At 36.3% G+C, this 13,712-nt stretch overlaps 1 protein-coding gene across 2 annotated transcripts in view; it reads right to left on the bottom strand.

Moving 5' to 3' along the window:
* Positions 1-13,511, bottom strand: part of LOC132090937 (CMP-N-acetylneuraminate-beta-1,4-galactoside alpha-2,3-sialyltransferase-like) — a 43,764-nt gene extending 30,253 nt beyond the window's left edge. Inside the window, exons 1-3 of one of the 2 annotated variants that reach the window (XM_059497703.1) lie at positions 13,314-13,511; positions 6,195-6,343; positions 1,713-1,760 (exon numbers count right to left, since the gene is read on the bottom strand). In XM_059497703.1, the coding sequence (XP_059353686.1) occupies positions 1,713-1,760; positions 6,195-6,312 (166 nt within the window). In that variant the 5' untranslated portion in view covers positions 6,313-6,343; positions 13,314-13,511. The remainder of the gene's footprint in view (positions 1-1,712; positions 1,761-6,194; positions 6,344-13,313) is intronic. The other variant, XM_059497704.1, reaches the window with a different exon arrangement.
* Positions 13,512-13,712: the final 201 nt, after the last annotated feature.

Consider the following 13,712-nt stretch of genomic DNA (forward strand, 5'->3'; position numbering starts at 1 on the left):
TTAATAACATGAGAAAGAAAGAAAGAAAGAAAGAAAGAAAGAAAGAAAGAAAAAGAAAGAAATAAAGATAGAAAGAAAGATAGAAAGAGAAAAAAAGAAGAAAGAAAGAAGAATCCAGTGAAAAAAGGAAAAGTGAAAGAAACAACATTAGAAAGAAAAGAACAAACTAAAAAAAGCAACAAAGCACTACTTTAAAACAAATGAACAAAAATGACAGAACGAAAAAGAATTAAAGAAAAAAAGAACAAATGAAAAAGAAATGAATGAAAGAACAAACAGACAAAAGAAAAACAAACAAATATGAGAAAAAGATAACTAATAAACAAACAAACAGGAAAGAAAGAAAGATCGATAGAAAGAAAGAACAGAACAAACTAAAAAAGAACAAAAAGAACAAACCAGCAAACAAACAAACAAATGAAAGAAAAAACTAATTAAAGAAACAAAAAAACTAAAGAAACAAAGAATGAAAGAAAAAGAGAACAAATTTAAAAAAATAAGACAACAAAACTAAAACGAGTGAACGAATGATAGAACCAACAAATGAACAAACAGAACAGAAAGAAAGAAGGGAAGGAAGGAATGAAAGAAGGGAAGGCAGACAGGAGAGCTCTGGGGAGGCTGAGGCCGGTACAGACGTGTGTTCTGGGCGCTGCATTAGTGCGGCTGGTAGCAGTGATGTTGCATTAGAAGTCGCAGAAGCTGCAGCAGGTGTTAGAAACAGCAGAAATCACTTACAAAGATCACAGTGCTTCTGTCAGCTACCTGACACCTGTTATCACTGACTAACTCAAGAAATATTCTGGGCCAAATGCAGCTTAAAGCTCTACTGACAACATCTGTCACATGCTGCTACGCCTTTGAAATAGAGGAATATCTGCATGATTTAAACATTTACACGTGCTTTACTGTAAATGCATTTGTTTTTATAAATGATTAAAAAACTATTTGCAGGTCACAGATATTATTGACAGACCTTAAGTTGCATCTTGCCAGAAAATAAATTTGTTACAGTTTTAATCATTTATAAGTCAGTATCATTATCAGTACATATATTATACTTATATCAACGCTATTATTAGTAGTAGCAGTAGTATCATTAATGTAATCTAGATTTTAATACAGGGAGGATTGGACTGCTATTTACTCCATATTAATAGACCAGTGTTTAGTACAGCATCTATATCATTTCAGGTTTAGGACTTTTACGAGTGTTCAGAAGAGTTTTAACCAGTGCTTGACTTGGAAAAAAATCTGCAAAGCATAAAAATATAAATCTTTATTAACTTCATCATTTCGTCAGCTAGACGCACGACAGATGTCTTTGTACTGAATGTGCAGGGAAAGAATTCTGCTTAAATACTAGAAATGCAATGGAGAAGCTTCAATTAATGTTGGGAGACCAAATGTGCAATTTAGTGATTTCATTATTTTTGTATATTCATTTAAACTTCTTGTATTTTGAACAGTGTTGAACTAGGATGCTTGAGAAAACAAGCATCTCTCTCAAACCTGCTTTGTTACACGTACAATTTATTATGTTACATAAGATTTCTTTCCATTCATCAAAGAATCCTGCGAAAAACGTATAACAGTTTCCACAAAAACACGAAGCAGCACAACTGCTTTCAACACTGATCTCCATTTATAATGAAATTATGCGGATGAATATCCCAACATTACAGTAGAATCAGAATACGGTAAACCTCTACCTGTGGCTACTACTCGTCCCGCGGAGAGAAGCCTATCCAAATCAGCCTCTGAAACACAAGAGTGTGAGTTCAGCATACCTCTGTTTGAGTGAGATTGGATGCTTTTAGTGTCAGTAAACAGTGTTGAACTGCAGCATCCGTACTACTGCGATGAGAGCAAAACAAGGCTGTGACTTCACTCAACATCTGATACACTGGTTAGCAGATCAACACTCATAATGCAACTAAACCAAACAAACAGACCTTCAGGGAGTGCAGCACACAGGTAAAAGCAATGCATTCTTTCAGATGTATGAGAGAAACTGGACAACAAGCACAAATTCCACACATTCAGCATCTGCAGATCCTGAAAAACTATGAGAAATGTTGCAATGCATAGATTTAACAACTAACCAGCAATGCTGGTTAAAAGTCCGGAAACAACTGATTGAACCTAAAATGATCTTGAAAAACTTCTACCTAAATACACAAAAAATTTGCTCCCATTTACATTTACTCACCCTCAGGTTGTACAGTTTGTAGATGAGTTAGCCTGTTCATCAAAACCGTTTTGGAGAAATGTAGCACTCCATCACTAGCTCACCAGTGTATCCTTTGCAGTGAATGGGTGCCGTCAGAATGAGAGTCTAAACAAGCTGATAAAAACATCACAATAATCCACGCCACTCCAGTCCATCGATTAACATCTTGTGAAGTGAAAAGCTGCATGTTTGTAAGAAACACATCTACAATGAACATAATTTTAACTTAAACTAAGTTCCCCATCCATGATAGCGCTTCCTCCAGTGAAAAAGTAATTTTGTCTGAAACAGAAGAGAAATCAAGCACCGTACATGTCCCAAAACAGCTCTAAACTATTATGTTGGTGGATTTTGATGTGAGAGACAACTGTGGATGGACTTTTTCCACCAGAAGTGTTATTATGTATCATTGACATTATTATTTTAGCCAGAAGCAAGAGTTAAAAATGCCTTAATAATGAATTTGTTTAACACACACACAGCTTTTGGCTTCACAAGACATTAACTGATGGACTGGAGTGCTGTGGATTACTTGTTAACTGTTGTTTTCATCAGCTGTTTGGACTCTCATTGTGACGGCACCCATTTACTGCACAGCATCCAACAGTGAGCGAGTGATGCAATGCTAAACTCATCTACATCTCTGAACTGAAAGCCTGAGGTTGAGTAACTTTTCAGGGTGAAAAAAACCCGAAAATGTTTTGATTTGGCAATTATTTGAAAAACATGGAAAACCATAATAATCAAGAATGTGTTCCCACATTTAACCTCCAGAGTTGGTGATTGACAAACTACAGTAAAACAGGGTTGATAAACAGGGATAATTCACTGGATCATCTGTTTTATTTGTTGGACTCTGATCTGGTAAAACAGATAATTGACCTATCGTTAAGCCCCGCCCCCATTAGTTAGTGTTGCTCCCTCGGACAAACAAACGAAGCTGCTCACTGTCTTACAATGAGAGCTGTCAGTGTGAAAACCTTGTCACAGGATGGTTTTGAACAATTTTGAACACAGAAGGACCACCATTCAGGCGGGAATTAATTATGCCATGTTGGGACATATAAAAAAGTTTTTAAACTAAATATGGTGGGTAACTCGAAGGTTTACAGATCACAATCATCAAACTGATGCAAGCTTCGCATCTTCTGATGTTTCTCCATGGCACTGAAACCTACAGATGTCCGAGTTCTGCTCCCCGTGCAACTAATACTCGACTGCCATTGGCTCATCTGCATTCGAGGGGAGGGGCTTACCGATAGGTCAATTGTACCAAACATCTTTACAGTTAAGAGTTTCTGCCAGGTGGACTTTGGTGGGAACCAAGGATATTCATAGAAACCACACCATTCGGTTTAAGGAATGTGCAAAATGCAGCAGCGCTAGAAAAGTCTTTGTGTGACTGTGAACACAGAAAAGCTGATTTTCTGTTCTTGCACTTACATGATTATGAATTACACTAGTTACACAGTAAGCAATATGGTAGCATTTTGTGGTTCAATTTTAGAGTGAGCGAGCGTGGTGAACGAGAAAAAGTCCTGAAGCTTTTGTTTGTTGTATGTGCCAAAAAGCACAAAACTGCAGCAAAATTACTAACAAATGCTGATCAGACTTCGTTAAAGAGATTATTCCCAGTTACAATATATGTTAAAACACAGAGGCTTGTACTATTTCATCATTACTTTGTTACCTGAACTCCATACATGATTACATGAAACATAAAATGTTTCATACAAGGTTAAACGACTAAATCAACTACAACTACAGTCATTTTTAGTCTTTTTAATGTAATAACTGTATATTTTCACCTACGCATGTAATCAGTACCGAATGTTTTATTATAAGTAGCACAGATAATGAACAACAGATTCATTTTCCATCGTTTCATTATCACAAACATGAAAGATATGTCCTTTTTAAAATCACATCAATTTATAATTCATGACAATATACACGACAAAAGTTTGGTGTCAGTACGATTTGTTTTTAAAGAAAGATACTTTCATGAAGCAAGAATCCATTACAAAAGATTTCTATTTCAAATAAATGCTGCTCTTTTGAACTTTCTATTCATCAAATAATCCTTAAAGTGGTCTTATGATCCTTTTGTAAAGATCATTATTTTGTATATTATTTGGTGTAATAGAATATGTTGACCCTACATTATTTTAGGTTCTCTATGCCCCCCGCCTCTCTCAAACGAGTTGTTTTCTACAAAGTTCCTCCTTCTGACAAGAGCAGTCTGCTCTGATTGGCCAACTGGCCCAGTGCATTGTGATTGGCCGATCACCACAAGCACTTGTTTGGAGCTTCATCTTTCAAATTAAATGTAAAGACTGTTAATAATGTCCTTAGTTTTACCATTAGTTCAAGCCTGAAAGAGGAACAAAGTGTCATGACACACACAGTGATGAAGCTCCTATGTGTTTACAGTACACATGGTTGAAAGAGCGGACTCCACTGTGTGACCCCCTCTCTCTCTCTCTCACACACACACACACACACTCAAAACTCTGCATTTGAACAGTCAATAGCAAATACTTAAACTAATAACAATTACAGTCGCTGATTCAGAAGCGCCAGATTGTCTTAGCAAGGTCAGAATGACCTCCTCTCCAAGGTTCACCAAACAGTCGTCCATAAAATGTGTTGCTGTTCTGTTGTAAGTAATCTTAATGATTCCTAAATGCATCTACTTTCAGATGGCCAAATAAAGTGCTTTTGCTTTGACATGACTGCTTCAACACTAACTGAGTTACTGAAACCACGCCTTCTTTCTTTGTGTGAACATATGGGGCGGCGTTGGTAAATCTCCCCACATAGTGACGTAGAGATGTGGGGCGTGTTTTAACAAGTCGTTTTTGGGACCGGAGTCTTAACTTTGATAAAGAATATCTCTTTTGATTTGAGACTTTAGTCTTTGCAACTTTACAGATCTTCTTTATGCACCAAGAGCTTCTAACACTCCACAGAGAAAGGAGGAATTGAAATCGCATCATATGACCCCTTTAAAAAATGCTCTACAGTATGAAGCAGCATAACAGATTTCAACGCTGATAATGAATGAAGGATCATGTGACACTGAAGACTGGAGTTATGATGCTGAAAATTCAGCTTTGCATCCCAGGAATAAATTACATTTTAAATTGAAAACTGCTATTTTAAATTGCAATAATATTTCACAAAACTGTTTTTACTGCAATAAAAAAATGCAGCCTTGGTGGGCATAAGAAACTTGCTCTGAAATAAAATAAATACAAATAAATTACTGACCTCAAACCTTGTTGCTAATAGTTACATAACTCAAATTTTTTCAGTGTAGAATTATTTCCCTTATTCAGCGCATTCGTTTTGAGGTGGAGATAACATCAGATACCACAGCTTCTAATTTTATCTTGTGACATGCGATTGTGGTGTTGCTGTTTTACGCGTGTGAAACACAGCCTTAAACTTGTAGTGTGAAAGAGAGCATGAGTGAAAATGTTATCAGCGGCATATCTAAAAGGGGCTTTTGAGAAATATGAAATATTTGAACAGACAAAAATAAATCTTTTTGCTGATCAATCATTTGAGGAATAATTTGAAGCAAACTTCCATCACAGCAAAGACCGTTTTGTATATTATTTTGTCTTCAGAGCTGACCCTTTTTGGGAGTGGACATGGACAGCGGTGGGCTCTTAGCTCCCTCCTCTGGTCATTATATCAAACCAAACATTCATAGTCCAGGGTTTTAGTTTAAGATCATGGCTTCCCAAGCGATCTGATGCCAAACAGGAAGACACAGTCAGTGAGAAAGGTTGCTAAAACCAACAGCCTTGATTTCAGGCATTACGTATCTTTGGGGGAAAACCAGATATAGGGAAGCAAAAGTTGTAACATTTCGCTTTTCAGAGAAATGAAAAATCTGTTCTGAAAACAGCCTCAGACAAACAAAAATATATACTACTACATGTATACTCACGAGATTTCTGGACTGGGCTCCGTAGGTGCATTTTGAAAGACGAATAATAGAGGAATATCACTACCATGACGGGACAGATAAAAAAGATGAAGCTCCGTGAGGACTTCATCCTGATCATCTCACACGAGGCTTCATCTGGTTCGAGTCACCTGAAAACAACACAAAAGTGCACAACACACTGATCAATCACGGTGCTTTCTCATCATAAACTGATGTTTGGGCTTTCAATTAAAACATAAACTGGCATTTATTTCAAAGGATTAAAACAAATAGTAAAATGTTAGGAAAGACGACTGATGAGTTCAACAAGGGTCAGGAACAGCAGAGATGAGTTACTTTTATGCGGATGTGTTTAGACCTTCAGAACATGCAGTAACAGGCCTGCGAGTGAAATGAAGCACACTCAAACACTTGCCAGGGTAACGACAGTTTCCACCAAGCCACCCTAGTTCCTACAGTTAGATATTAGATTATTTTGTTGACGTAAGCACATATTCTGGAAGCTGTTTATAAGATGGTGACACACAACTGAGTTATTTCAACCTAATTTAACCATGCAGTCTACAATATTAATAAAATAAAATCAGTTATTTTAAGAAGCTTTGTTATATAATCTAAAAACAGGCTTCATGTGGCAAGATTTACACCATCAAAACAAGCTTCTTCCTTATTATTACAAACCAACTTTTGTCGCAATCGCATTTTGGTATGAACCGCGGATATCATGATTACATAAACACAAATGGACTACTCTTACTAAAAAAGTACCATAGCAATACCATGGTACAGTAATTATATGGTTTCAGATAAGCGCCTCCCTAGTTAGAAAAAATAACTTCTATCAATTTAGAACCAATCCTATGTGCATGCTACATTCTAGATGTATTCAATTATATATTATATTTTAAAATACAGAAAATATCCTAATTATAATAAAATATGATAATATAATATATTATACTATATTAAGATTGATAAGATTAAAATGTTGATTAATAACTAGTTGCTTATTACTACTAGAGAATGTGAATGTGTCATCACAGCAGCAATGCATTCTGGGAATATAGGTCACGGGAGCTACAGCAGACACTGGATTACATAGTAAATGTAGGGATTTTATATTATTTAATGTTTATTTTATTCTACTTAAGATGGCGTTGGCGTGGTTAAGGCTCACTTTACATCATTTGAAATGGCCCTTTGAACGGCCGGTGTGAAAAACTTGCTTTTTTCAGCGTTAGAAAGCTAAAAAGTAGTAGTATTTCCTGCAGACATTAATAAGAAGGGATGTGTCTTAGCCCTTATCAATGTCTGCATTAAATACCTCTGCTTTTAAATTAACACTATGTTGATACGGTAAGCGTTAATTATTCTAACGCGATCTTAAAGGTGCAGTGTGTAGATATTAGTGGCATATGGCGGTGCGGTTGCGAAATGCAAACAACGGTTATGTCCCCCATTTTTTCGTGAAGCGACGTTGGCCGACACAAGAAAAGTTGTCATTGATAAAGACAGAAGCTATATTTTTCTTACCAAGGTAAATTAAGGAATTATATTTACTTTATGTGTCAATGTTTTATCCGCAAGAACAACAAAGCTACGAAACGCACTCTGTAGAGCAGTTTGTCAATTTAGGGCTATTGTAGAAACATGATGGTGACTTCCGTGTAAGGGGACCCGCGGTGTATGTAGATATAAATTGCTCAATCTAAGGTAATTAAAACATAACTGCTCATTAAGTTAGGTCTTTATACACCTCTGAACATAGTTATGTATATTATATTGCATTTCTGTAAATAGATCATTCTAAAAACTTATACATTGCACCTTTTGAATCATATAAACATAAAAGAATATAAAATGTCTGCATTCACTACAGAACCCTTAACTTAAACTCGGTATGGTAAACAACTCAAATGGGATGTGTCTTAAGAATTGATCTCTGAAGATTTATTATATACAGTGGTTTGCATTAAACTGTAAGCCCTCACACTACAAATAGAAGAAAATCTTATATGGAAACATTATCTCATGGCAGCACGTTGATAGCCAGCCACATTTTTTTGTATGGATTAAATTTAATTAATTCATTTATTTGAGTGCTTGCATCGTTGTTCAGCATCTCTAATAGTAAAATTCTTCACCTTGGTTCCTTCAAGTTAAGATGGGGGAGAGCAAGGAATAAAGTACCACTTTTCAGAAAAACGTAATTTTAAAAGATTTAGACAAAATATATTTTTGCGCTGTGGTCCATAACTCACAAGCGTGGTCTATCGATACCAGGTGGTATTATGTTCAAATGTAAAATGACTTCAGTATAATTTCACTTTTAACATAAGTTGTATAATGTTACTTTTGACCCCATCTATTGAGACGAAAGTAACACATGGGTGGGTCAAAAGTCACAACAACACAAGCTAGAATTTTTTTATTACTCTTGTTTTTAATTAAATATACCTGACTAAGACCTTGTTAATATGTAACGGCAAAAATATTTTGTCCTTTATCTTTGCAAAAAAAAAAATGTTATATATATATATATATACCAGTATATATATATATATATACACAGGTCCTTCTCAAAAAATTAGCATATTGTGATAAAGTTAATTACTTTCCATAATGTAATGATAAAAATTAAACTTTCATATATTTTAGATTCATTGCACACCAACTGAAATATTTCAGGTCTTTTATTGTTTTAATACTGATGATTTTGGCATACAGCTCATGAAAACCCAAAATTCATTTGTGTGGAAACCTAACTACAGGCATCAAACAAATAAACGGTACATAAACAGTACAAACAGGAACATAACAAAGGGTATTTGCCTACTCACTGTCATAGTTGTGACAGATATAATGTTCTGTACCCTCAGTGCATGGCTCATGTGACCAGAGGTGGCAAAAGAGACACTGTACCCAGACTTCACTAGGCAAGGATGAGTCGAATGTTTCCCCACACACAAGATATTCTTCAACCTTGTTCTGAGAAGTGTGGGTGCAGTGTTTTCAATAGTGAGGAGACTTTTCTTTGAAACAGATGCTTCTTCTGGATCCTCTTCTTTTGCTCCTCCTTCAGAGCTGGCCTCACCGAACTGTTCACAAAGTGGTCCTGGAACTTCTTCCTGGGAAAGATGAAGTACCAGGGAACGCAACTGCCATGTGCATTTACTGCAAGGCCAATGGTGACCAATGCCCCTCTCTCCACAGAGGTCACTGACACTGACCGGGTGCTTCCCCTTGGTGGCGATTATTTTATCTGGCACTTGTACTGTCGTGGTACCTGAAAATTTATTATAAACTAATAAGCTTTCATGAACATTTGTAGGTGTTTATACCTAGATGTGCGTGTGTGTATGTAGTTACCAGTACATGTTTATTTACATAATTATTTTATTATCTCTATATCTTTATTTATTTGTATGTGCATTTATTATAGCTAGGTGTGTAGTTTTTATATAATCACATATTCACCTCACCTCATATCTATATAAATTTATCTGTATAGGCTACAGTATGTATGTATGTATTATCAAGGTCTATGGTCTATCTGTTAATACATTTTATATAGCAATGCATTTGTCTTGTGTATTTTAAACCACCGAATCACTCTAGCTTTTTAGTTTTAATGAATTGTAAATTTTACATGTTTCATCCACATTCCAAATGTGCTTTGCTTCAAAATGGTAGCGGGCAAGAATTGTCTGCAGGTGGTTATAAAAAGCGTTTTATTGAAGCTGGTGGAACAGGACATGCTGGTGGCTTGAGGTCGGTTAATAGACAATGTGTTGTTGCATTCAAAGAAAAGGTGATCCAGTTCTTGGCATCCCATCCATCTGGACATTTACATTTACATTAACTCATTCAGCAGATTGTTTCATTCAAAGCGTCTTACAAATGAGGAAAACAGAACCAATCAATTGTAGAAGTAAAATAACTAAAAACAGATCCAAAACTAAAAGCTAAAACTTTATAAACATCACCTATATACATTTCAAAAATAAAAATAAATTACATATGAAAGACAAATGCATACAACAAAATTTCAAAACGTAACATTTAAATGAAAAACAAAAAGAAATCAAGCCAATCAAACACCGAAAAAAAACAGCAACAACAACTACATGTGTACAGTATGTACAACCACACACATATACAGGTGCATCTCAAAAAATAAGAATATCATGGAAAAGTTCTTTATTTTTTGCAATTTAATTAAAAAAAAGCAAACTTACTTATATTCTAGAATCATTGCACACAAACTGAAATATTTCAAGAGTTTTTTTTTATTCTGATGGTTATGACTTAGGAAAATAAAATAAAAAAATAGTATCTCAAAATGTGAATATTTTTTCAAAGATCAATCAAAAAAAGATTTACAAAACACAAATATTCAAGATCTCCAAAGCAGGTTTAATTATGCACTCAATACTTGGTTGGGGCTCCTTTTGCACAAATGACTGCTTCAATTTGGCGTGGCGTGGAGGTGATCAGCCTGTGGCACTGCTGAGGGGTTATTGAAGCTCAGGTTGCTTTGATAGCGGTCTTCAGCTCCTCTGTAGTGTCAGATGTTACTTATCTTCCTCTTCACAATACCCCATACAGTCCCTGTGAGGTTCAGGTGAGTTGGCTGGCCATTCAAGCACAGTAATATCATGGTCAGAAAGCCACTTGGAAGTAGTTTTGACACTGTGGGCAGATGAAAAATGAAATCAGCATCTCCATAAAGCTTGTCAGCAGATGGAAGCATAAAGTGCTCCAAAATCTCCTGGAAGACGGCTGCATTGACTTTGGACTTGATAAAAGAAAATGGACCAACACCAACAGACGTCACGGCACCCAAATCATCACTGACCTCAGAAACTTTCAATTCTGTGCCTCTCCAGCCTTCCTCCAGACTCCAGACATTGATTTCCAAATGAAATGCTAAATTTACTTTCATCTGAAAAGAGGACTGTAGACCACTGAGCAATAGTCCAGTTCTTTATCTCCTTACCCCAGATGAAATACTTCTGATGTTTTTTTCTGTTTCAGGAGTGGCTTGGTTCTATGAATGTGACAGCTGTAGCCCTTTTCCTGAAGACGTCTGAGTGTGGAGACTCTTGATGCACTGACTCCAGCTTCAGTCCACTCCCCGTGAAGCTCTCCCAAGTTCTTGAATCAGCTTTTCCTGACAATCTTCCCAAGGCTGTGGTCATCCCTGTTGCTTGTGCACCTTTTCCTACCACACTTTTTCCTTCCAGTCAACTTTCTATTAATATATTTTGCTACAGCACTCTGTGAACAGCCAGCCCTTTCAGAAATGAACTTCTGTGGCTTCCTCTTCTTGTGGAGGGTGTTGATGATTGTCTTCTGGACAACTGTCAAGTCAGTTGTCTTTCCCATAATTGTGGTTGCATTTTCTAAACTATAGCCCAAGAGGTACCTAGTATTTATGCTCAAAACTACTCAAACTAATCGTGCTCAAAATAGATTTTAAGATACCGATTTTTTTATTTTCCTAAGCTGTAAGTCCTAACCATCAGAATTAAAACAAAAAACTCTTGAAATATTTCAGTTTTTGTGCAATGAATCTAGAATATATGTTTGCTTTTTTAATTAAATTACAAAAAATAAAGACATTTTCCATGATATTCTAATGTTTTTAGGTGCACCTGTATATATATATACACACACACACACACACACACACACACACACATTTATAAATTACATTTATATGATTTCATTTCCATTTAGTTTGTTGAAGTATTAAAATAACTCAAATGAAATAAAACTTAAACTTAATAAAAATATCATAAATATCTGTCTGAATCAGATCCCTGTCTGTCTTTCTGACCCTAACTCCTGATATATGTTGGTATACTGTGAAATAAACATGTTTTAATAAATACTGCAACACCCAGAAAGTCACCACATTAACAAGTGTTACTTTCGTCCAGACAGAAACTTGACATTTACTGACATTAACTGAAAAACTCTGAGGAGGAAAACTGTCGGATGTGTTACAGCACTAAATAACACGTAAACAGATCATTGTGACACATGAAACGAGAAACAACTTGTAATAAGAAAAAAAAAGTACAGTTTCAGTAACTTACCGTAGGCTACTCGAAAACAGCTTTCCGGATTTAACCGCAAAAAGCGATGATTCGTGATCACGTAATATTTGTCAGCTTTGTCAAGGGTTGCGCGCTGAACATGCTTTCATAGTTTGGAATTGCAAATGTAATCAGGTTTCTGAGAAAATCGCTTTATTTCTTTCGTCTCCGCCTTAGCTTCGCCCGGTTTCCCCGTTTTTATACAGTCTATGGTTTCTCACTATTAATTTGCAAAGCATCCACAATCCACAATACAATTCCACAAGTTACAAAGCAGCTTCTGGGAATTCGTCTTTTTGTGCTCCTGAGCGTGACCTAAAACACGCGGCGTGACGTAGATTCTGATTCTCTAAGCTGTTTACTAATAAAGCACTGATGTTAATGGATTATTCTATGACCATATTACAGATCCCTTAACCCTACCAAATACCAAAAAATAAATAATTACTATCAATAGACATCAAATTAGGAAATTACGGAGGAAAAACTTACATGCACTCCTATATCTGGATAAATATGAATACACACCTAATCTAATGCGTTACCTTTATATAATATGTTTTATTTTATTTCTAGAAGGATAAAACACCACGTTGTTTACATTCTCCCACTGTAACATTACATCATGTATTTCCAAATACATCAAACCAAAAATCTCATCACCACAGTCCTTTTGGTCATTTGTTTGGTATCAAATGAAATCAAATAACAAACCACACTTCTTTTTAATAACGTTTTTAACCATTCAAAACTCGATTGAGGCTGGTCATCAATGAAAAGTGCTCGGCTTGTGTGTCTGTGTGCTACATAACGGTAACACACATCCGGTTAGCGCGTTGGCTAAACCTCCGAACACAAATCCCTCTCGGCCCACCGACTCAATTACGTGAACTACAAAAACACACGGTTAACGTACACGCGGTGTAATAAGAAACAGCCGACTCCACAGCCGTTACAAAATGTCAACAGAACGTTTAGCGCGTGTCAGTGTGTGAGAGGCTAACTTTCCTCCTACCTCACAGAAACGGAGCGATGTAAGCATGTCCATAAACGCAACTCTGTCACACACGTCGGTCGTTACAGCTCTTGTGGTGGAACGGGAAAAAACATGTCTTGTATCTCTCAGCTCCGCTTGTCAGCTCGGTTCTCCGTGTGAGCGAAGAAAAGTGAAAACAGAGTTCATGCCCTAAAGGTTGAAGAGGAGGAGGAGGGTCCTGAACGGTCCTGAAGAGCTGAAGTGTGTCCTGCGCACACGCATACGCACGCGCGCACACGCACGCACAGGTCTATACTCCACTACTACACACTTTTGCAATAGCTGAGTGAACACACAATTTTGTGTCACTTGAGATAGGCTATATGTTATAGCCTACTGTAAAGATGACTAAAGGTAAGAACAATAACAATAGATCGG

This window comes from Carassius carassius, chromosome 17 (assembly GCF_963082965.1).
Source record: "Carassius carassius chromosome 17, fCarCar2.1, whole genome shotgun sequence".
Taxonomy (NCBI): Eukaryota; Metazoa; Chordata; class Actinopteri; order Cypriniformes; family Cyprinidae; genus Carassius; species Carassius carassius.